The sequence below is a fragment of the Platalea leucorodia genome (genome assembly GCF_965183815.1).
Source record: "Platalea leucorodia genome assembly, chromosome: 2".
Classification (NCBI taxonomy): Eukaryota; Metazoa; Chordata; class Aves; order Pelecaniformes; family Threskiornithidae; genus Platalea; species Platalea leucorodia.
Window position 1 is genome coordinate 123,038,670 of NC_138824.1, and position 25,176 is coordinate 123,063,845.

General features: G+C 40.1%; 2 protein-coding genes across 10 annotated transcripts in view; both read right to left on the reverse strand.

The window, feature by feature from the left end:
• Positions 1-122: 122 nt before the first annotated feature.
• Positions 123-13,220, reverse strand: NIT2 (nitrilase family member 2). Its single transcript, XM_082334910.1, has 10 exons — positions 11,706-13,220; positions 9,271-9,389; positions 6,447-6,567; positions 6,244-6,332; positions 4,575-4,668; positions 3,515-3,589; positions 3,004-3,082; positions 2,239-2,337; positions 1,118-1,173; positions 123-737 (listed from the first exon to the last, which is right to left on the reverse strand). Exons 1-10 carry the CDS (start codon positions 12,091-12,093, stop codon positions 649-651), a joined length of 1,209 nt encoding a protein of 402 aa, XP_082191036.1. The 5' UTR covers positions 12,094-13,220; the 3' UTR covers positions 123-648.
• Positions 13,221-14,160: 940 nt separating this feature from the next.
• Positions 14,161-25,176, reverse strand: part of TBC1D23 (TBC1 domain family member 23) — a 37,098-nt gene continuing 26,082 nt past the window's right edge. Inside the window, exons 16-21 of one of the 9 annotated variants that reach the window (XR_014230582.1) lie at positions 24,827-24,871; positions 21,694-21,782; positions 18,739-18,874; positions 17,360-17,554; positions 15,126-16,101; positions 14,161-14,248 (exon numbers count right to left, since the gene is read on the reverse strand). Coding sequence is in view for 5 of the 9 variants with exons in the window: in XM_082334883.1 (XP_082191009.1) it covers positions 16,020-16,101; positions 17,360-17,554; positions 18,739-18,874; positions 21,694-21,782; positions 24,827-24,871 (547 nt within the window). In the remaining 4 variants the exon portion in view is untranslated. The other 8 variants (XR_014230583.1, XR_014230584.1, XM_082334887.1 and 5 more) reach the window with 8 other exon arrangements.

Consider the following 25,176-nt stretch of genomic DNA (forward strand, 5'->3'; position numbering starts at 1 on the left):
TAATACATCTATTCCAGGCAAGACACACGAACCCAAACCTGTTGCAGATTCTTCTATAGTAGTAGTTCTGCCTGGCAGCTTCTTGCATTGTCCCCACGCAGTACAGAGCAGTATTTGGCCTGTTTTGCTCACTGTGGTAAATTTTAAGCTTTCCAAGTTGGAAGTTGGGCAGTCAAGGAACTTTGTTAAGGCACATACAGCGAAGCACAGAGGTGGAAGAATCGTGCTTCTACGTTATCTGATAATTCACTGAAAAATTCCTAGTACCAAAGCTGACTTCAGGGGATTTCTGGAGAGAACAAGGTTCCCAGTTCTGTGTTCTACAAAAAAGCCCCCAAAAGGTAACTAAAACATTGTGATGCACAAAAAGCAATGGTAACTACTGCTGTCTTGAACTGGCTTCCCCTCCATCTTTATCCTAGCTGTAAAATACTATAAAATACTAAAGTATGAGAGGAGATATAAAAGCTGTATTGGAATCAATTTTAGAATTACATCACCAAGTTATGTTTTTTTGTTGATTGTTTGTTTGTTTTTAAATTAACTGGCACATTTAGCAGTAGATTGTGGAGCAACTAGTAAGGGAATCCTTCCGAAGATGAAAGCAGCAGCCATGGTGCCAACTGAACCTTTCCTGTTCACCCAGCTTCACTTTTTCATCTCTATGCCATAGAGATCACAACGCTTCTGGCTTAAAATAGGAATTTGTTGACGTATTTCTGCGAGTTTCTGCAGATCTGCGGGGGGGAAGAGAGAGCTATTAGAACAGCAGTCGGAAAGGGAAGCTCCTGGCTTGCTCTGAGGTGAGGCAGGGAAAAAAAGAGCAGCTTTCACTGAGACTGGGTCTGCAGGGCACCGCAACTGGGCAGCCAGGGCTGAAGGAAGCCTCAACTTTGCTCTTTCCTGAGGTGGCGGCTTCCTCCTAAGTAAGGGAACGGGAAGGGCACAGCCAAGTGCTGCTTGTTCTTGCTTTAATCTAGCAAAGGTGGAGAAGGGATGGGAACACCGCATCACCTGTAATTGTATGTGCAAGCCCACAGACTTAAATAGCTGTCTCTCCCTAGTCTCATGATCTGTACTCAAGAAAGCAAGCAGGAAAGACAAACTTTACCCTTACCTATATCTGTGTAGATAACTGTTTCCTCGGCCCCAGCTTTGGCTATGACTTCACCCCTGCAAAATTAAGCACATTTGTTCAGAGCATTCACACAGAGGTCTTGAGGCATCAGTCCAGTTGCTGCTGTTTGTACAAAAGGGAGTTCCTACCCTTGATGTCTACAGCTGTAAAGACAGGGCTGTCCTAAAAATAGCATCAAAATTCATAGCTCTGGCATGATAGAAATGGCTCCCAGGCTTTATATGTGGCACGTTTTATATGTGACATATACTTAACATAAGTATGTTTCCGGAGATCAAGAATCATGGTAAGAGCAACTGCGAGAACCGGTGCGTGTGAGCATGCAATATACCTCAGGGGGAAAGGAACAACCTCGCCAGGGACAGCCACATATGGCAAAGACTAACACCTTCTCCTTGCAGATCCTACTGGCTCTTAACAGGAGTACACTGTTCCTCTGCATGAGCTGCTGAACGTTGTCATGTCTCCCACTAGGTGTTCTGTCACTGCTTTCGTCATATAAAGTTAAAAGCTCAAGACATAGATAAGGCTTTTCTTACTTTGCAATTGTCTGGAAGAGAACTATCAGAGAATTTATTTGAAAGAAAAATAACTGCCTGAAGATCTGGTCCCTTTTACCTCCCGTGCACCTGTGTTGCTTCTGCTTAAGTCGGAATATGTCTCTTATCTAGCTGAAGACGTTCTTTCTTACGTCAAAGCAGTGTTGCTCTTTGAGGAAATGAAATAGTTTTGTGTAAGCTGCTTAGGATGGTTCAGTTCTGCACAGAGAATTACCATAACGCATAGTATATAATGGACTGAACCTCAGGGACAAGTTGAAAAGGTCAGCAGCTTAACTAAATGCTAAATACTAGTACTAAGTAGCTTCTTTGCTACAAAAAAGAATACACGCGGTTAAACTCGTTCCAGTTTCTTTCTTGTTTTTCAGTCAGACAGTTTTAAAGCATGATTTTGAGAATGTAGACTGAAGTCTCAAGTGCTTTTTACCAAGAACTTATGACATTTTTAAGAGTAGATAGAAATGTGGGACTGAAATGTCACTGTCAAGTCATTTTTTTACCAAGAAAAGGTGGGTTTGGGTTTTTTTTTTCTGAACTCACCATGGATTTACTACAGTGCTGTGTCCCCAGGCAACATAGGATGCTTTTTCATCTCTAGCAGGAGATACGGTAGCTACGTAGACTTGATTATCAACAGCTCTGCGTTCACAGAAAGATGAGGGAAGAGAGGGGAAAAAGTGAGTAAATTTTTTTTTTTTATATACCACCAATTAATTAAGCAGAAGAGAAAGAATCCACTCTGAAGGGCAAGCTATGTATTCTCCTAAGGACTAGCCAAAATTGTAAATGATATGAAGGTCAGAGAAAGCAGAGCCTGGAAAGAGAAGTCTCCAGCCCCTGCTCCAGGGTTAGTAGGTAGAATGAATTACATGTTCATTCAGTATGCAGCAAAGTTGATGGAAGCAGACCAAATGAGTATCCCCTGCATTCGGGAATCTCAGGGTCTACTTCTGTCTGTAATTAGAGCAGTTCTCAAACAGTTATTGGCTCTTCTGTCTTGAAGTTTGTGTGTGAAGGGTGCTTACAGAGCCATGGGGAGGAGGTCCTTGAAAGGGCATAGCTGCGGAGGGGCTGGCAGGAGTGAAGGATAAGGATTTCCTGCTTTTCTCCTTGACAGCAAAATCATTCTGGTGCCTCATCCAGGGACACCTCAAGCAAGGCTTGAGGAATGGCGCCGCTCATAAGCGGAGCGGCCCTGCAGCGCCACTCCTGCTGCATGGCGTCATTTGGCACACAAGAACCGTTCAGTTCCACATGCTAAAACTCCCTCTGGAAGAGGAGGACAAGCTGTTACTGCGTTCTTACCGTCCCCTTTGTAGCAATTCCCAATGGGCCGGTCCTGTTGTCAGGTTAAAAGCCCCTGGATATATCAGCAGCTGGCAACCTTTGTTAAAAGAAAATTAGAAGCCAACAATCACCAAGGGGAAGATGTTTTACCCTAGAGTGCCCTTCACATTGAGACTCGAGGCGAGGTTTCTTTCAGTACTTCCCGCCCTCTGCCCAAACTGTCCATGCACGATGCGGGTGATGGCTTACGTCAGCAAAGCCCTGGGATACACCACCAAGCGTGGGGATGTGCCCATCTCCATCACTCCATCAGCAAACGTCTAGCAGGAAACGATTGTTACTTTACTCAAGCAGAACAGACACTCGTTTTAGTCACAAAGTCTTGGCCACAGGATGCATTTTGTGTTACTGGGCGAGGATAAGAGTGCCTGATCACCCAGACTGCCCAGAACGTACCACCCTGAGACGGCCCTGCACAGTTCAGGCCTTAGGACTAACCATGCTCCTCCATTAGGTGACCCAGCCTCACCTTTCTGGCCGTAGATTTGAGCCATCTCAGCAAACCTGATATCATAGCAGATGCCCAGGCCCACTTTACAGTATGCTGTTCTCAAAACACAAGAGACAACAGTCATATCGCTATCACGAGTACACAAAAGCAATCACAAGACTCCCTGTAGCCATCCTGCCAGCTGTTATTTTATGTCTCACAGTAACAAGAGGAGCTATATTTAAATGTGTATCCTTATCTGTAACAAGCATTGGCTATTTGTGGGGGAGAATTCGTGCTTCATGACAACAGGAAGACTGTGAGAAGCAGTCTTATCTACCCTTTAAAAACAGCCATTTCCACACAATCGTGTTACATCAGGTCTTCGCGTAACGTATTCCTCTCTGATTTAGTTGCAGGTTTTCAATTCTTTTCAAGAAAAGAAAGCCCTCACTGCTCTTCGTGGACTAAAGAAACTACAGTCATGTACTTTCTTACAGCGTGCACACTGCAAGGAGGAAAAAGTGGCCATGGGAGATAAGACTCTTTGGAGAGCTCAGTGAACAGGACCTGTTAATTTCTGAACACTGGCGGGGTGGGAGTAGGTGTCCTGCTTTTTCATCTGATGTGGTTGATTCAAGAATGTTGGGATGGGATTTACAGTTAATGGTCTCCATTATTAAATCATCCTCACATGAAACAATGTGCCAGTGTAGCTGTTTGCTACATATATTCTTTTCCAAGTCATGTTTTATAAGAACCATTTTAAAGATGTAACGGCTATAAAAAAATACAGTAACTTCTCTTTAGCAAATCAATAGGACCACTATTTATTAAGGGAAGTGCCATGATGTATGCTTCAGCCCTTTCTACTCCCCTCTGTCCTTTTGCAGTCACAGTGCCTTTTTCAAAGTTTCAGAAGTGACCCATGCACTTGAAACAAACTTAAACGAGATTTACCATGGTTGTCAAATGCCAAATATAAATCTGATAGTCTGAAAATCCATTGCTGGGGAGGAGGAGGGGGAAGAGAACTCCAGAATGACCATAGTGGTGTTGTGGTAGAGCTCCTTAAAGAGAGGGCTTGTCTCATACTCACGAGTATCAAACACGGAGAAACTATTCCCTGCACTCAGTGTTTCAGACTCTTTGAACTGTATCTTCCCGGGAATATTAATGTCAAACAAATGAACCTGTAATTACAGTATGATTAATAACAATTAATAACAATTTCTCTGCTTGGTATTTGAGCCTCTTTCTATTAGGCAGGTGTTTTCTAGTTACCATTATCTAGACTACTCTTTTGTCAGGATCCCAGCTAAACATTGCTTAAGATTGAGAGATCTAAAGATGATTTAAAGCAGTTTTCTTCTTTACAGAAATATACATGTCTAAAGTTGGGGGGGGGGGAAGACTGGCCATTTTAAACAACACATAAACTCCTGTGACCCAAGTGATGCACGTATCAAATGTTAATGTTACTTACCAAATAGAATGCCCTGTCCTCCTCCCATGCAGTAAAAGAGAGTAGTTAAAAATAGCTAAAAATATAACAACTAATTTGTAGTATGGCTCTATATCTTCTTCGTGGAAAGAATCCCTGCAAAATAGCTAGATATCTTGATCTAATGAGTAATTTTGCAAAAGAAAGGATACATATAAATGTATTGAATTTGTCAGGATGATTTTAAACTATGTTAAAGCAGGTGATATTTTCCTCTTTAAGATTTGAGTCCCATTCCTGCAAAACTTCTCCAGAAAATACCTTCACCAAGTCATAAAGTTCCCATGAGTTCAGCTATGCAGATGCCTCTTAGCCCCTGCAGACAGTCTTTATCCCTCCCTTGCAATGGAAGATTCTGTTCCTGGCTGCAGCTTCCTAATAATACAGCTGTTTTTATGTTACTATTCATTCATATTTATACAGTACAAGCTTGCACTCATTCTACAAACAACTACTGGGCTTGCAGACTGATGTGGTATGATAGATGGAAGGCAACATAGTACTTCAAAAAATGATCTAATAGTGTAGCGGAGCGTAGAATCAGTTAACAGAATAAATTAATACTTGCACCCCAGAGGTATTTTGCATCACCTCGTTTGTTCCAAGTAACCTTGCATTCTCTCTTTTGTTTTTCCTTGAAAGAAATAAGCTGTTGTTCACCTATGGAATGATACGTGTATGCACAGTCAGATTAACAGAAACTCCACTCTACAGTTATGAACAGGAGGTAGTTTCTCAGAAGGCACAAAGCAATGTCCAGGTGGAAGATGACGGCAAGCAAGCATCTATCAGGAGCAGCAGACACAGCTTAACTATGGAACTCTGACTTCAGTTGTCTGCACTAATCGTACATATAGCACACAAAGTATGTAAAGAACAGTATTTATGATAACAGAAGGACTAAATCCACTGGGAACCTGAGGGAAAATCCTGATCCCACTTAACTGGCGCTATGTTTTAGACCTAGACCAAGGTACACAGATGAGTTGCATCAGGATTTACTCTTTACCACAGTTTTCCCAGCATCTGGGAAAAGCCAATTATGCCTTCTGCATTTTGTCATCCTTATCCAGAACAAATTTATGACCACCTTTGAGAGGGGTGTCTACATGTCCCAAATAAAAATTACATGTAATTTTACTGACAGTAGACAGCTTATTTTTAATGCAAGATTCTACTAATTCGCATCACCTTTAGGCACAGATGAAGTCACTTGTGCAATGCTGCTGAGAAACCTTTTAATAACAATATTCTGCCATCTTACCTTCCTGTGTTTTGCCAACATAGCACCATCAGGCCCAAAGACAGTACACGTATTATACAGCTTTCCACCATCCTCTTCTGGAATGGATCCTTTGTAAAGGTGAGAACAAAGATTTCCCCCGCTGTGTTATATGGAATTTTGATCCAATGGCACTCATAGACATTGCCCGTTTTTCCCTCAAAGAGATGGTCAGAGTAAACTACCTCCAATGAGATATATGCTGCACTCCTTCGCAACTTCTGAGAGCTTTTGTGTCGATTCCCCGGGGATCTTCTCTGCATACTCCTTAAAGTATTGGGTTCCATATGGAGAATTAAAGCATTCCTAGAATTAGGGAAAAAAAAAATTATGTTAAAATCCAGTAACACCACTGCAAGGGCATGTACTTGACCTTTCAAACTCCTCTCTATCAGTGTTCTCATACAATCTTTAGTTACAGGAGCTCAATAAGCAAATCAGAAAATACCAGGAGACCAGAGAGGCCTTAACAATTAGAGAAAATGCAGTGGGTGTGTCGGTGTGAACGCATGCCAAACAGAACATGAGCTAGGAGTATCATATGCAAGCTGCCAGTAACAAGGCTAGCACATTTATCCATCTAGACTTAGCAAGATCACAAGGGATGTTCTCAGCAGAACAATGAACCAAGTTCCACCTAGCTCATTTGACAAGTTACAAGCTAAATAGATCCTCTCAAAACCGTGAAATGCTCATGCTCATCCACAGCCCATGATATCTTCATTTTTAAAAGGACCTTTGCAAAAGCGTGCATTTCTCAAAATTACTTATTCTTTTGCTAAAACAATCCTTTAAACACCATTTCCTCACAACTGAACAGTGCCTTCTGTCCTAGACTGTAGTTAAAGATTTGCTGTCCCTTAGAACCAGGCATGTAATCTTTACACAGTAAGATTAACACAGCAGTTTAGATGCCTAAACTAGGTGGCTAGTGGTGTTTGAGGTGCCCAAGATATCCAGAACTTTTACTTTGCGTTATATTTGCCAGCTCTGGGAGGATGCAAGACACCCACCCCCAGCACGTTTTTGTCCCCTAAAGGAGTACAGCTGAAGGGCACAGATAGGCTATCAAACAGTACCAGCACCTACTCTTTGGCAAGCGATTCCCAGCCCAGCCATCTGCCTCGATTGTCACCTTTGCTCAATGGAAGTTGTAACAAGACCTCCCCCCCCAAAAAATAAAAAAAATAAAATAAAAAAAAAAATCAAGCTCTGAATAGCACCAAAAACATTTATTGTTTAACCACTCAAGCAAACTCTAAACAACTGTAGTAGATTCTACTGAACTGGAATAACTGAACCAAAACTGGATGGATGGTTTTGCCCCATATACAGACACTGGGCCAGCAGACGCCAGTTAACCCACCGCAGAATTTGTAGATGGAAGAGGCAGGAAGGGAAGGCTCTGCAGGCTGTCAAATGAGTTTCGCGGGCTTTTGAAAGTTGGACTGAACTTCAAGGAAATGAAAACAATGCCAGCTGCCTCCACCTTCGTCTTGCCACTTGCAGTGTCAATATGGGTGGTATTGAAAGCAGGGGCTCAAGAGAACAGGCAGAGCTCCGCGCTTGTGGTAGCAGCGCACGGGGCTGTTCAGAAGTTGACGCTGGAACAAAACTGCAGGCTGCACAGATCACCTAGTCCTGCGCTCTCCAAAGCAGTAAGAATACAGGGACAGATCTTTGAATTGCTTTCTGTCAGTTTCTCGAGTCAAGTGGATTCTGTTTTTATTTCTTTATCCATAAACATTACAAATTGTTTTTCTCTCGCAAATTTTTCCTAGTTCAGAAATGAAAAAAGTTTAACACATCAAGGCCAACATGTCACAAGAAAACTGCCATATCCCTCTGCAGAGGTGTGGATTATACAGTCAGTGCAAGCTACATCTGTTCTTTATGTGGTGTGACTTTAAAAAAAAATGTGGAGGGAAGACAATACTTCATGCCCATGTTCTAATGCCAGTATAAAATTTACCTCCCCAAAGTCTGTGAAAAACCTTGCCCTTGTTTGACAAGTTTTACTCTAAAAGCATGAATTATCATTGGCAAAGTAAGAATCCCAACTAAACAGGTCTGGAAAACTGTGTTTGTACACATGATGAAACTAGCAAATAATAGATAATCTCAATGCAGGAGGCCCAGCCGGAATAATCAAAGGTCACATTTGCAACACAAGAGCTGTGTTAGCACAGAGGAACTGGGAAGGTTGCTTAATACTTCACCTGTGACAGCAGGAGGGAAAATATTCTGTGTGTAAAACATTCAGGCCAAAAGTTCACCCAGAGAAGAACTTTGCACTCCCGAGTCAGATGCTGCAGGGCACAGGGGTAACACACGTATCCCCAGAAAGAGAGGAAAAAAAGCTCAAAGCTGCACTGGGAAGGTCACCTCGTTGCCAGCACACTTATCTGTGTGAAAATTCAGCAAGGTAATGATGGCTGAAGTCCAAGAAGTAAATCAGAAATTATCAGGATTTTTTAGTGGCTATTTATGCTTCCACACAAGCAAGTCAAAAGAGAAATGTGTTTTAATCACAACTCAGCCACAAATGACCTGCTGGAAATGTCTTAAGTCTATTTTGTTTCTCAGGTACTATCTAATCTGGAATGATTATGGCAAAGAGTCACTGTATACCTGTTTTGTTTCACCTTCACATCAACATTCTTTAGCTGAAAATCACCTTTTCCTACATTTCTAGCACAGAAGGCTTCTGCAAAGATTCAAACCACAGTGTCACTTTTGTGAATTCAGAACATACCAGTGGTGGAATTACCTGGGATTTAAACCAGCAAAAACTTAACCAGAATCTTATACCACAAAAAAGACAACCTGCTTTTTTTTTTTGGCTTCTTGTTTTCTCCCCTCGTAACTGTGCTGATAGACAGAACCCCTGGTGTTTTTCCTATTTTGGAGCCTCATACAGCATCTAAGCTATCCAGAGAGAAACAGGAATATATAATGCATCCAAGGGTTGGAGGTATAGGTCCTAAGTAGACCACGATCTTTACTCACAGGTAGAGCCACAACTTTTGCTCCTTTAGCTGATGCTTCTCTCACCAGTCCACAGGCTCGTTGAAGGTTATCAGATTTAACAGCAGATACATGAAGCTGAATAAGAGCCAGGCGGAAGTCTAGTGGCAGAAAAGAAAAAATTAGTCAGCAGAATTCCCCCAGGAAAAACTCTTCAAAATTTGAATTCGCTAATGAGCATTTAACAAAATAAATTTGCTTATACATTAACATATACACAAACCACTTCTAACTCATTTTGCAGTCTGCCTATGACTCTGGAAACGGCCTCTTAGCAGAGGGAGAACATTCAAACCTAAGCTTGCTAATGGGAACCATACATCGCCATCGCTCTGCTCAGGTCGAAGATCAGAGAGTTCACGTGCTAGTAACACTCAGCCTAGGCAGCACCCAGCCCACCTTCTAACGTAAGATGCCGAGTGACGGAAAGGGAGACCACTAGTCACCTGGACCTGCTTCTTCCTTCCCAGTTTGCTACACGCTTTGTGAGCCTATCTTTTTGTTGCGCCCGTCACCCGATGAGCACTGCACGTCCTAAAATGCCACCAGCAAACTAAAGGATTGGATAATCCCAAAAGCACCGAATATGGGAACAGTTTGTTTTTATCCTTCAAATCAGAACTAGCCTAGGAAATGGCTATAAAAAGCAATAAAGATAACATCTTCCCCGATCAATTCTCTATAATTTGGTTTCTAGTCAAGAGACAGTTGCAAGTGTTATCAACACTGTCTCTACTGCAGCTAAACAGGATTTACATTTGCAGGCTCTTGAAGTACACAAGTAGAAGAGATCAAATCAAGTTTTGTGCACACCCCTTGGATTTCCTTCCATGAATCTCCTAGTACCTTAGGCTGTGGGAAAACACATCCTGATCAGGTAGAACTGTCTCCTTTTTTAAAAAAAAAAAAAAAAAAAATGCTCTAGCTTCATAAAGAAAAGTACCCCAGCTTCAAAGCACCTCTCTTCTCTGGAAAACTCCCTGGTCATACAGTCAAAGATCACTATCGGGTAAAGAAAAAGCTGCAAGCAACACAGCCTCAGTGGTCAGGGAAACAGGAAGAACTGATTCAAGTGAAGATGAGATTGGGTCAGGAACAGTCAGGCAGAGTATCTTTCTTCCTACTTTATTTCTCACTTCAGTAATGAAGCAGCTAATTTCTAAAGGTTAAGAAAATAATTAACTGCTCACTTTGCCACTCTTCACATGAAAGGCTCTTAATATTTGGTTTATTGAGTAAACAAAGCTTCACTGAGATTTTGAACAGATGGAACCATAGTTAGCTTCCAGACCCACCTAGATAACCATACTAGGGATCTGTCTAAAACTTTCCCATACTTATGGAATGTGTTTTAACTCAAATAAATTGAACACTTAAAGACTTACATTTCAGCATAAATCCACTTTTGCAAAAAAACCAAAAGAGCAGCTACTAGGAAAAATTTTAACTACCTTCCTTTCCATAATGTTTAAAACACCAGGAAACCATTAATCTTATTTTCCCTATGCCTCAGGTTTGGAGTTTGTTAAAGGGCACAATTAAAGCTCAGTCACAACAGAATACCTGTACTTGTGCCCACAGTTTTGTTTAAAAACGCTGAGACGTAGAAGCAACAGAAATACAGAGAAATGTGCAACAGTGCTGTAGAGGCCCAAGATCTGTTCTTCCAGCCTTGCTAAGCTGCTTCAAAAACCTCTTTAAAAGTAATTCTCAGGATAAGCCTACAGCAATGCACACCACGCCCAGGTAGAAGTGTATCAGAGTGAAGTAATGGTTTGTATTTATTCGTATCACTACAAAGCATGTTTTTTTTGGAAAACATCAGAAGCTAAGCACGTCTGGTTTGTTCAGATCACGCTTCTCGACGAGCTGGCCACTGCAGCAGAGCCGAGAGATGCACGGCAGGCGGCTCCTACCCGCCCGCAGCCAAGCCAGGGTGCCCGCGGCAGCTCCCCCCGGTACCTGCCGTATTTCACGCCCCTTCACCGGCTCCGGGACAGCGCCCAGGGCCGAGGCCTTCCCAGTCCAGGGCCGAGGCCTTCCCAGTCCAGACCAGGCCTGGCCGGGGCAGCAGCCCGCCCCGCCTGCACCCCCGCGGCCAGGTAAGAGGGTCAGGGCCCAGGATGGGGGGGACAGGGATGGGCCCTGGGGCCACGGTGGCTCCGCGGAGCGCCCCAGGGCGAGCGGGGAAGCCGGCACAACGCAGCGGCCCCTCTCAGCGGCTGAGGCCCGCGGCGGGAGGCCGGAGGCCCGCGGCGGGAGGCCGGAGCTCCGCTACAGGGGCAGGTTCGACCCCACGTCGGCCCTTTTCCCCACGTCCCCGGCCGGGAGGGAGGGAAGGAGGGAGGGAAGGAGGGGAGGAGGGAGTGCGAGGAGGAGAGGTACGAGGGGCAGCAGCCGCTCCCGCCGCCACTCACTGGCCATGGCTGCCCGCGCCGCCTGCATCCCCGCGCCGCCCCGGCCCCTCCCGCAGGGAGCGGGGCCGCCCGCCCGGGCGCCGCGGGCTGCTGGGAAATGTAGTCCCGCTCCTCCGGTGCCCCTGGGCACCCGGCAAGAACACAGCCCTCCGTCTGCACAAGACACGGCGTCTTCCAGCCCCACGCCATCCGTCGCAGCCGTGTGTATTTGTGGAGGGCTCGTCCCAAGGGCTCTGTACCCGGCTACAGGTAACTCGTTCACCTGCGCATCCCCATCGCCACCTTCTTTTACAAAAACAGCATTTTCTAAGGTAGAAACCAATATGCTAACTGCCATGCTGTTCTTTTTACTAGCTTTAACCACCCAGCGCTCCCCGTTACTCAACATAAAACATTCCCGCCTCGTGTATATTTTACAGTCTTGGGCTGTTTAAAAGCATGTTTGTAGAACTGCAGATTCACGTTGTTTAGAGGCCGGCACCTCTTGCACAGGATTTCTCATGCAAGACTACCTCCGCACATAGCGGAGACGCACACGTGACAGCAGAAGGGGCAAAGATAAAACAAAACGTGGGTAACCCAAGGTGATCTATCTCTTACACGTGTAGGGCTGAAGCCGCTTTCAGAAACACGGGCCGAGAGATAAAGGATGGGAAGCGCACAGCCACCATAAAACGGACCTCCACCGCCGCGCGCAGCAGCTACAAGCCTTCCTTCAACAGAAAAGCTGCTCGATCTGCCCCTTGGAGCTCATCCCAAACCGAGCAAGCCAAAGGACGGCACGGTCGCCAACAGCGGACAACCGCAGATGAGGAGGGGATGCAGCAGCTCTTTGGTAGAGCTCCCTCCCTTTTACATGTGCCCATGGTAGCAGAAACAGCATATATGAACTTTTTTTTTTTTTGAAGAGCACACCTTGCAGGGCTCCAGGTGCAAAGAACGGCTGTCTCCTGAGTTCACACAAGGTTTGAGGCAGAGCACAAATTCAGAAAGAGAATAAGCAGTGAAGCAGTATCATCCCTTCGAGGCAAAAAGCACAGGCTAAAAATCCACTGTTTCCCATGCTTCAGAGAGATACAGTGTATTTTTCCAAGTTTCAGAACAATATCCAAAAGCACTAAATATACCCAAAAGAACAAGTTGCATGCTATCACCCTCTCCCTCCCAAAAAGGAGAAACTTTTCACCCATTCAGTAGACTACCCCTATATTGAAAACGTTTTTGACAGTATCAAAAGTTTTGAAACTACAACTGAAATGCAGTGGGAAGAAAAAGCTACAAACGCTGCTGACACCTTACACACAGGTGTAAGGCCTAACAGGAACTAAACTGAAAGAGCAGCAAATAATCTTTACTTACATATAGAGAAGGCAACGTAATAAAAACTGCATCTGCACAGTCAGAGTATTTTCGATGGATAGTATTTGTGAAGTTCTGCACAAATTCTCACACAGAAGCACTGACCTTGGCTATTAAACACAAAGGTAAGAGCTTCCATTTGGCAGGAAACCTTACTCTGAAGAGTGTTTCTTTCCTGCTACAGACCTCATTTCTATCACCAAAATAAAGAAAAATAAAAATTAAAAACCCTGCAACATAGCAGCTGTCATCTTATATTCAACAATATAGACAGCAGTGCATGCAAACAAAACAGGAGCCTGCAAACCTCTGTCAAATAATTTTTAAAAATTCCCTAAGATGACAGGGACCAGAAGTAGCATACTGACTATTTTGATTTTTCTTTTCAAAAACCATCACTCCAGTACTATAATTGGAACTTCTGCTTAGCAGTACAAGTTTTGTAGCAAACACACTAACTACAGATACATACACGGAGGCAAAAGTAGCCTTTAAATTGTGGGTAGAGATGCATAAAACATCACTGAAATTATTCGTAGTTTGGACTGAGCTTTGTAAGATAAGGAGTCTGTTGACAACTTGCACATTGCCTTAAAAATTACAAATAATTAACCTCTTGATGGCTTGGATTATACATTTCTACACAGAGGAGATTTAAGAACTTCCTGTAACTTTACTTACTATAGATCTAAAAGGTCTGTATTTGTTGTCCTCATAGAGAAGCACATACATTACCCACTTTCCATATTTAATGCCCAAATACACCTGTTTAACAGAGTGAACTCTTCACTACAAGTAATTAGATTCTTCAAGATGTCACTTTAAATACTTCAGCAACACATGAAATAACTATTTCTCAGTTCTCCCCAAATCACGTTCACAATTCTCCCCCTCCCAATAACTAGCAGAAATGTGTTGTATCATTTTGCCAACATTTTCATAACATAAAAATATGATGCTGAGAAGTCTGGAATTTATGCAGAGACCCTCTCTATAATTTGACTATTTGTTAACTCATTTTGACCTTTCTATGAATGCTTACTGTGGCTCACCCAAAAGTATTTGATGAAAATAGTCTAAATTCCCATGTACTTACATTAAGATGTCACCGACAGTAGATCGCTATGATCCATAATCAACTTCTTTCACTCCAAAAATCAAATTCACTTCCGTATACAAAATACCTTTAGGAAAAACTGTTAATTGATTCGGAGAATTCACACAGTACGGAACTAAATGCCTTTTGACAGAACAAGTTATGTTCAAATTGTACTGGTTTATTTACAATTGTAGTTTATAAACAGTAACACAAACATCTTTACATGAAAAAAATCTCATTGCTAAAGTAGGCACAGAGTCAGAGACTCTTCAGGATATTTTCAGAAGGAAGTAGGAAGAGGAAAATGTAATACAACAGCTGCTGGGCAAAACTATAAATACATGAGCATTGGCCCAGGTGCAATTTCATGCAAGTATTTTCAACCGTTCAAGTTCTATTGGAGTTTACTCAGATACTAAGAAGAAGGAAAAAAAAAAAAAAAAAAAAAAAATTAGTTCCAGAATTAAGGTGCCCTAGCTTGATTCCTAGTAAAATAACTTAGAATAACTGTTTTTTATAAAGGTCAGTTTAATTTATTTTACCTCTTGATGATATACCAATTCACTCACAGGTTTTTGAATCAAATACTCAGAAGACTTCACACAGCAAAGCTAATCCCTATTATCTTTATTTCACAGTTTTTGGTAATTTCCACATCAGCCTACAAAGATGCTATGCCTCAGCCACAAGGACATTCCCATACTGAGCTTTTTAACAAGAGAACCGTTCTTGGAACAAGTGGAAAGCTGCTGATAAACCACCACATAGTTGCCATCTCTCAAACATTAACTGATTTAGAAGATGTTAATTAAAAGAATATAAACAAATGCTTGAGTCAATGAAGGCAACAGTTAATGAATACATTTATCACAGGTATACAGCACTTGAATCTCTTCACTTTATTTGTATGCGTGAATTTTCTTGCTGAACACACCTCCAATCATACTCCAATCCATACTCACTTCTGTGCCGAACTGAAGGTTTTTAAAGGTCTAATTATAGACATGTTGTTTCTGAGGAGCAAGGTAATTGTTTTCAATTGTCATATTCTGTCACGAAGCATTAACTTCAATTTCAATGCACACACTCATCTTTACAAGAGAAACAGCCTCAACCTATGAAATGTAAAATTTTGCATAATTAAAAAAATCACAACCCTGTAGTAAAAGCTTATTGCACACAGTTCATTTTGGTATTCAAAAATACCCTTACCACCAATTCCAATTATTTAACCTAGTAGTGGATAAGACTGTTAAAAAAGTTAAACGGAAAAAATGCTAGCCATTTGTAAAATTATCTGCAGCACAAGCTGGACTTAACCATTTTTAATGAGAAAGAACCAGTATTTCTAAGATTTTTATCTGCTTTGCTCATAAACCTAACTTTTTAATCAATCCTTGTTACTACCCAGTAGGCAAAATCAAATTTATAGACTGTAGGCAATGGACACATTTTACTTTCAAGGGACGGTAATTTAAAAACCATTCAATTTTCAACTGCTGCTCTGTATCTGGCAGTGCTTCATTCCTTTAACACACTTAATGCGAACCCAGCTTCATCTTCTCTCACAAAGATGCAGATCACTCACATCAAGGTTGTATTAAAAATAAAACAAACTGACCTTTATAATAAACATTTCTTCAAAACAAAAAAAATATAATTAAAAAAATTAAAAATCCTGTTCAGAAATTGATAATAATTTACCCTATCTTAAGCCTGCTACTCAGGCACTCCCATCAGCAAACAGAAAAATTCTCTTAAGTTAGTATTCAGTTGGGAAACAGTCATCTTGTGTCCACATACAGTATCTTGGTTGCTTCTTCTTTATAAACTGTTCTCTACAAAGTTTTTAGTTATTAACTCTCCAAGGCATCCAATACTTTCATGATCTGTTGTTTTATGGCTTTGGTAGCATCACCTGCATTTGGAATCAAATACCTTAAAAAAAGATTAGAAAAAGGCATCATTAACTGACTATAAAATTTTTGAGTATCAATTCCATAATTCTCGTTTTGATTTTTTCCCCTGACACAAACTAGGAGGAAGGAGGGGAATATATTAAAATGAGAAACTACTGAGCAAGTAGCATTTATTTCCTGTTTATACGATTAAACACTTTCCATTTGTGAACTTAGAACTGTTGAGGAGTACTTCACACGCCATCCTGGAAAGATAAGTTCTTCATTAATTGTCAATGGTATACATCAGGCAGTTCAAGATCTCTACAGATAGCACTGTCTGACTGAAGCACGGCAGTCTTTGTGTTTTTTTTGTTTGTTTGTTTGTTTTTGGTTTGTTTTTTTGTTTGTTTTTTTTGTGTTTGTTTGTTTTTTAAATTCCTACAGATAGCTCTAGATCATTTATTTACGATCCCTTCTCTTCTGGATTTGCTCCAGTCAACAAGGTGGTGATGAAGTAATTCAACAAGCAGCAAAGTTCTCTGCAACTTTTTCATTTCTCTTTGTCTAACCTACTACCAAACAAATTTCATTCTAAGCAGCCAACAGGCATAGAACAACTTCCCTGGTTAGCTAGAAAACTCATCTCCCACTTCTTGTGAAAACAGAGCACCCACTGCACACAGTTCTCCCCAAGGAAGAGGACAAGAAAATGTCCAAGTGACGTCAGCAACTTTGTTAAAACAGTGCCAAGAAACAACAGGCTACACCAGCCCAATATACTCATCCCTCTGACTTCCCCCCAGTCTTAAGCATGCAAATGCTGAGCATGGCAATACCTAACGTTCCGGAACCAGCTTTCAGGGGTTCAGAGTTTTGAGGTTAGGCTTCTGGACTCCTTGTACAATACACAGGAAGAGTCAGATGTCTCAAAAAAGATACCACAGAAGAAAGGCCACTCTCTTAAATCTCACTCTTCACAAATTCATACTTTAGGCTGCAGATAGCTGTCTACTTCATTTTCATTTAAGACATATTACAAAAAAGAAAACACTTGCACACATCCCATCCCCAAAAACTGTCATTGCAGACCATGGAGTTCCTCTCTGCTGCGTCTTGTAAACTTTCCTCATTCTGCTGGCAGATCTTTTTTATAGTTCACATTTGAATTACCCATTCCTAAATAAAAACTGTTACTTTTGAACTCAATTCTGTGAATTACAGCATGCCCCTGATTTCCAGTTGACAGCATTCTGTATATCATTACCACTTACATCTCTGCTACTGAGATAGCTTACCTTTCAACTGCCAAAATTTCTATGCCTGAAGTATTGCTATTTCCATATTTAAAGGTGATCAGTTCCGGATGTTTCTTCTTGGATGTGATTTTGACTACAGAGTTGAGTGCCTGTCGAGACTGTATGTATGCCAGTCCCTTTCGCGATGGAATCTCTCTCAAACAGTACATATGAGTTGCTGTTACGAGGAGATGACTTGAAGGAAAAGAAAAATACAAATTAAATTTGCTTAATGAACTAAATATCAGCTACTTAGAAAGCTCAATTCCACAAACAAGCTACACGGAGAAAACTAGATAAAACAGTTCCCAAATCTAAGAAAGAGTTTTAATACTTTTAAAATCTGTAATTTAGAAAGGTCTACAAAATACTTCAGCTCTTCCTTGAGTACTCTATCATAGCCATTTTTGAAAATAAGCATGGCACCCCCAACAGCATACAAAACCAGAGTGAGTAGTTCACATCACCTCAACACAACAGCCATGAGTGCTATCAACAAAGATCACAAGCACCAGTAATGTGTCAGGTCACACACAGAGCAGGGAAAATGCCACCAGCCTCTCTCTTTCATCCTTCAATCATACCCCAGCCCCATCCCTCCATCTATAGAATGGCAACTCTACATGTGGAGCACCAGACCTAAGTTAGAAGGACGTGCTGGCACTCTGTGATTGTCAACCACTGTACAAAGACTACTGTGGAGACGCTGACCTGCCAGCTCAGTTTAAGACCCACTTTTGCGTTCTTCATGGAAGGAATGCATGTTCAGCTAGTGGTAGGAACACACTAGTTGAGTTCCAACTCAGTTTGAGAAATCATACTATGGCAGATTACCAATCATACGCCATATAAAATAAATCTAATTGGAAAATAAAATTAAAAGACAAGAACAGACCATGATGCAAGAAAAAACCCATCACAATTTTCTGTTATCCTGATTCAACAGGATTTCTACTCTTTGGGGAAGCCAAAATACAGTAAGCATCATGTTCTGCTCTTGCAGGATTAACAAGGTCACTGAATCTTAGGGGCAAGATGGGTGCATAGTACAAGTCACAGAGACAAGTAGACAAGAAAAAATAGAGCCACAGGTACTTGGGTCTACCTGGTCTTGAAAAATAAGCCTATGCATACTGAGAATATTTTTCTTACTATCTTGTTTTGCAAAGCAAAACTTCATACTAGGTTTTGTACATAACTACCATTCTATTACACTGCAAATATAAGAATGCAAATATAGTGGTAACGTTTTGTTTTAGGTTGTTTCGCACCTTCATTTCCTACTTTAATAGCAAGAATAACTTAACTGCCCAATATCTTTTTTTTTAAATGTGTACCAAGACAGACATTTTCATTAAGCTTAGGACTAATTCCAGTACCTGGGAAACATATGTCCATTTTCTTTTACTTCGTTACAGGGGAAGTTATACTTCACATCAGGTTTATTTATCCATGTTTGGATGTTGACGACCTCTTTTCGATCATCATCTGACATTGAGGAGCTATCAATTTCATCTATTTTGAAGGGAGGGGGCAAGAAATAAAAAAAAGAAACGAGAAGATTTTCACACACCATCAGACAACTTTTCAACTCACTTAAACCCACAGTAGCTACACTGGTTCAAACCAAGGTCCACCTAGCCCCCAAGAGTGTCCATAAACAATTGTTCAGAGGGAAGAAAGCATAAGGCATGCATATCTGATGTTCCTCTTAATTCTCTCTCAGCAGACAACTATTTTCAGCTCAGGGGATTTCTTAGGCTGGTCTGATTTGTTCATTCAGTAAAGTTTAATAGATCTCTCTTACATGGACTCATCCAGACTTTCCTTGCAGCCATGTAAACTTTTTGCATCTACACCACCAATAAATTTGGCAAGGAGTACAAAAACCATGTCAACTATGTTCCAGGAAAGATTCCTCTTGTGGCTTATAGTTTCTTGTACAAGAAGAAATAAACATCTGTTGATCCCTGTCCAGGCCAGGCATTATTTTTGTGGGCCACTTTTCCTCCCTTAAATTGCCTGTTTCACATAACAGTTCTAATATTCAGTTATGCCTATTGTGAAAGCCATCTCGCACCTTTCCCCACCCTTCTTATCCCTCTCTGAACCTTCTGTTCAAACATATTGTTTCTGAGGTAGAGGATCAAGACACACAATATCCAATGTGTGGGTGAAACATAGGTTTAATACAGTGACATAATGACCTCTGTTTTATTCTCTGTTCCTTTCCTTATAATTCCTAGCATTTGATTTGCTTTTCTGACTGCTAATGAGCACTTACTTATTATAAACCTGCTGCTCCTGGACACAGCCAAATCAGTCTACCATTTTGTATCTGAAACTAGAACTGTTTTTTTTTCATGTCTTTCTCACTTCACATTAATTCATACTGAGTTTCATGTGACATTTTATTGCCCAGTCACTCAGACTAGGAAAAGATTCCTTCAATTCTTCAGTCTGTCCTTGCTACCTTGAATAAACTTGGGTCATTAGCAAAAATTGTTGTCTTTGGCCTCACCTCCTTTTCTAAGGACATCCAAGAAATTTTCAGCACAGACCTCTGTGAAACACTCGAAACTCCTGCAAGTGTTATCACTTAGTTGCAAAATATTGGTTTTATGTCTAAATATGGTGATTATGTTTACATAGTAATTTTGGTGCTACATTAGAAGAACTTAAGCAATCTAGTTATCTAAAACAATGAACTACATTAAATCCATAGAAATTACTCCCAGAATAACTTAGAAGGACACCTCTTTAAAACGTCTTTTTCAAAGCCAGTTTTCTACACTTTGTTAAACTATTTATTTCAAAGCAATTCAGAACTATAACCACACTTTTGAAAAGGTTTTCACTGAAAAAATACATTATGAAATTGAAAGGAATGGAACAAAATCCATCCTCATTTCACAGAATCACAAAATGGTTGAGATGGAAAGGACCTCTGGAGGTCATCTGGCCCAACTCTCCTACTCAAGCAGGGCCGCCTAGAGCAGGTTGCAATTATTATAGCTGACTGCAATTATTTACCACAAAAACCCCACTAAAACTTCACAAAAACAATTATACAGAAACAGGTTCACTTTTTGCATTCTTCTGTACCAAAATAACATATATTTCATTTCCTATGTCTTGGCTTCGCTTATTCAAATCACTGCCGTGATTCTGCTTACTTAGTAAGTCTAACAGTGCTTTCAAAAGCAGCAAATCTAAACAGAAATTAGCAAACAACCATTACTGAAAGTATGGTCTAGACAATTTGCCTCTGAGGACCTGGTTTTCTGAAACCACACAGACTTCGCCAAACACTATTATGGATGCTCAAAGAACTATGCAAACTTAATCACGTGGCATTTGGAGAAGTATCTTGTTAGTGTTAAAGCTTCTGCCTGATAGTTTCATTTTGCTGCTTCCCAATTCTTAGAGCAAACAATGATCAACTGTTTGTCATCAAGCTTTTTTAAACAATTCTAGATCCTATGAATCTCTTTCATTAATCTTCCTAAATTGCTTTTTTTCCAGGTCAAAGATTCTTAGTCTAGTTATTTGTTTCTCGCAGAGAAGCTGAGTATGTGTTTTGGTCACAGAACGGTTACTTGCGAGATGACGACGGTTGGGAGTGAGCTCATACTACCAGAACAAAACCAGGACAGCAGTAGGTCTGCACCGTTCTAGCATTAGTACTAGTCTCAAAAACAAAACCTTTGTGAAAAGTCTGGTGTTCCAGTTTTGTCTGTAGATTAGATTTTCAACTAGATAAAAAAAATTAAAGAAAAATGGCACGTTTTTTCTATAGCATTCTGCAGGCATATCAAGGGATGAATCAATTACGAATAGATTCAATGCAATCTTAAGTCTAGCTCCAACTATATTTTCAGAAATTCAGATCGTTATACTAACTGCCAATACTACAGATTCAACCCGAGATCTATCAGCTAAACTAGGTCCTTTACATTTTGCTTGCTGTTGTGAGTAATAAAGGTACAATTGCAGGTTTACACGTACAAGACCAGTGTAGAAAACCAGATCTTTACTACAGAAATAACAAGTGAACACAATGATCCACTAAATCCATCTATTTCCATTTCTTCCTATTGGGTATTTGGTGCCTGCCACAAAATCTTTTCAATTTAGTCTGCTACTATGTATTTGAAGAGGGTGTTTCTTTCTTGATTGGTCCTAGGCACCACCATAACAAACACGATCAATGATAATCGTTAGAAAAACATCACATTGTAAGACAGAGATGTAAGATACACTCTTATGATTTAGCCAAACTTAATTTTGTCTAAATAAGCTAATATAGGTAAGAGGAAAATCTTCTACTGTACCAGTATCGTATTCTTCTTCATCTCCGATGCTGAATACTGGTTTCACACCACGGTAGGGTTTTCCCACTCTGTCACTGCTGCTGACATGTCTGTTGGCAATGAAAAGGGCAGGAGAAGACATGGGATGGGAGAAGAAAGTAACTTTCAAACTGATGGTATGATTCCTACAATAACATGCTAGAAAAATATAAACACAACTGTGCAACTGAGAAAGACAAGAGAATTTCATGAAGCTGCCTGCAAGGAAGCTGTGAGTGACCCATCAAGCAATTTGGTTAGTGAAAGGATGTATTTCACAGTTACTTGGCAAGGCTGACTGTTGTAACAAAGTGAAAAGTAAAAAGCCACCTTCTCAAATGGCAAAATACGTTAGAGACCTGAAAAGTGACAACATGCTATGAAGTTTCTAGCATGAAACTGAAATATTTCTGGACAGTCAGAGCAGCTTTACAAGGATGCCAAACTGGGAAGGAGGACAAAAATGAAAACTATTAACTAACATATCTGGAAGCTCATTTTTCTGGTTAATTCCTCAAAAGATAACAAAATACCTTAAGCACTTCAAAGTGGGGTTATTATAAACCATCCACTTTAGTGTGAACTCTGACTTCAAGTGCATTACTTTCTTCAGCATGAACCCAGTCCTGAAATCTTTGGTCAAGCAATTCCTACCACTAAAATCCCAGCACCACCGGGATTTCTGCATAGATATTGACCTCAAAAATCACATTTAAATCTGTTTTTACAGATCATATTAAATGACACAAACACACACAACTGAGGCTTATTTGACAGTAACATTTGCAAATCCTGAGATATTTCAAAGCTCCAGCTCAGAGCGCTGTCATTACACGGTCACAGCTGTCATGTTAAAAGTTCTGGCCCTCAACTACTGAGAATACCTGGAAAATATGAGAAAACCTAAAGGTTCAGAAAGCCACAAAACAAGCAATTGCTGAAAATAAACAGTTAATGATTTTAGCCTTTAGAACTGGCAACAAGTACTTTAAAAAAACAAAACCAAAACACACTTGTCCCTTTCCCCCATTTCAATTTCTATAACCTCCCTCCCCATAACGTGCATTCATATTTCCTATAAACTGTAAGCCCTGGTTCCTGTTTTAAGTATATTCACAAACTCCAGTTTACATGCTACTGTAGAACCAAGTTGGGGAGGCAACCTCGTTAGCAATTTATAAATGAATGCTAGTACTTATGTATACCTGAAAGCATATTTGAAAGTTAAAAAAGAAACCTACATTTTCTATGGCTAAAATTTACTGATGTAGACAAAACAAGGAAATGTTTAACAGGAAAAAAAAAAAAAGAAATGCATTCTACAGTGAAACAAAAAATAAACATACAAAAACATGCTCGTTAGTGTTTAAGACAATAAGCATCAATGACACTGACAATTCAAGAGGGCAGTGCTTCTATAAGGAGACTTGTAAATATGCTTTAGTAATACATAACCAATTGAGTAAGAAGCAGCACGTTTAAATAGTGTCAAATTGAATTACACAGGGAGAATTTAAGAGAAGATCTCATTGGTGTTTATAGATCAAAGTTAGTCAAGACAAGAGAAAGTAAAAAGCTACTTTATAAAAACCTGGTAATGTCTTAAACTAGAAATGGATTTCCTTTAACCTGTTTGCATGGAAGGCCATCATTACATTGTTACAAACTGAATGCAATTCCTTTTAGTGGCAAACCTGCAAAATGAAATATATTGGTGATAAACACAAAGTGGATCTAATTGAATGGATGGGAAAAGAATGCCATTCCAGGTTTTTAAGAGCTGCAATTTTAAGAGAATAGTCTAGTGATCCATAGTGTGAGCAAATTTATTATTGCATCTTCCCAATGAAAGAAGATAAGCAATATAAGTGAAAGGAGCAAGTAAAATAACTGAAGTATAATCTCAATATATCAAAAATTCTTGGTTACAGATTCAAGTGTCTTTCAGTTATCGAACAGTCGCCAACTGTTTTAAGTTGGAATTTTAACACTTTCGTACCATATTCTAAAAACTGATCAACAAAACGTGGGGAGAAATCCCCATGATCTTTAGGATTTCTAAATTAACAAAATATATTATATGCTATTGGGATATCCCCACTTTTTTTTTTTTTTAATTTTTTTTTTTAAAAAGAATACCAGTTAACATTACTATTGGTTTTGCTCACACAACACCATTCTGTGATGCTTATGGGTAAAGCCTATCTCAAAGTATGTGCAAACTACTTGAAAGAAGAATTGGTCCAAAAGTCCTCAAAAACCCAAACAGCGTTTTAAACCTTCATTAATTCTTCCAGCACCAATCTTCATGCTTTTCAGTCTATGAGGGTCAAAAGGTATAACACAGAGTTCCTAAAGTATAACCAAAGTTCCAAAGTCATTACACATGAGCTGTCCTTTATTTATCACAAGTAATTTTATATAATCTCAATTCACAATTTTTATTTCTTAAGTAATTATAAGGCAATAAATCTGAGACAAATGTGAAGGGACTCCAGATTTGTATGAAACACAGTAGTTACGTGAACAAGATATTTACTTATTAACTCAGCATTTTTCTTTTCCCAGTAATGAGCACCTCTGCTTCTATCAGCATATTCTATCACCATGTGATGAGAAGCATAAAAATTCCAGATTTCCAGACAGAATTTCCGTATGGGTTCCCTGTTATATCTAAGCTCTGATGATGCTTTATGAACAGTTTATAACAAGTCCTTTCCATAGCTGTAGTCTCTCTTGTTAAAACCTTAAGTCATAACTTGTTCAGTAATGGCTCCTGGTGTCTTTCACTAGTACAAGTCACTAATAAAATGTATATAGGAAATGACAAGTAAAAAAAAAAAAAAAATCTATAAAAAGCAATAGTAAGCAAGAGAACAGAAATAACGAAGCAGAAACTAAGAGAAGAAAGAACTGCCAATACATTCTTTTTCTTCCTCTAGTCCCCTGACCAGTACTTGTAAAAACCAATAGCTCTAATATATTCAAAAAACCTAAATGAATATAAAAATATGTGAGCAACTTTGTCAGTGTAACCAATGCTTACAAATATTGCGATGCCATGCCAAATACGACAAAGGTGGTTTTAGTCAGACTGCTTAATTATCAAGCTTACCGCTCCAGGCTTGCTCTGTCTGGCCAGGGAATATTGAAAGGTATTCTACAGTACATTGGGGCAGAGGACAGAACAAAAGAATTAAAAAAAAAAAAAGTATAAAGGAAAAATCTAGATAAATAATTGAAATGCTCTATATTGGTAATGTATCTTCTTCAAGGAGGATGCTTATAAATAAAAGCAATGCTTCATGACAGCTAGCCACGAGGTAGAGAAATATTTGTAAAAATTCTACTAAAAGATACATTTTTCATGCTATGTATGGCTTACATTTAAGCCTTGAATTCTTCACACAACAAAAGCTACTACCAAGTGCTATTTAAGAATTTTTTGCCTCTAATTGTGAAACA

Excerpts from the sequence above, each read along its gene's own strand:
- NIT2 (XM_082334910.1), bottom strand. The coding sequence starts at position 12,093 with ATGTTGAGTAACGGGGAGCGCTGGGTGGTTAAAGCTAGTAAAAAGAAC. Across the intron at positions 4,669-6,243 it reads TGTTGGCAAAACACAGGAAG|GTTCATTTGTTTGACATTAA; the intron begins GTAAGATGGCAG and ends CTGTAATTACAG. Across the intron at positions 3,590-4,574 it reads TTTCTCCGTGTTTGATACTC|CATACTGTAAAGTGGGCCTG; the intron begins GTGAGTATGAGA and ends TTTTGAGAACAG.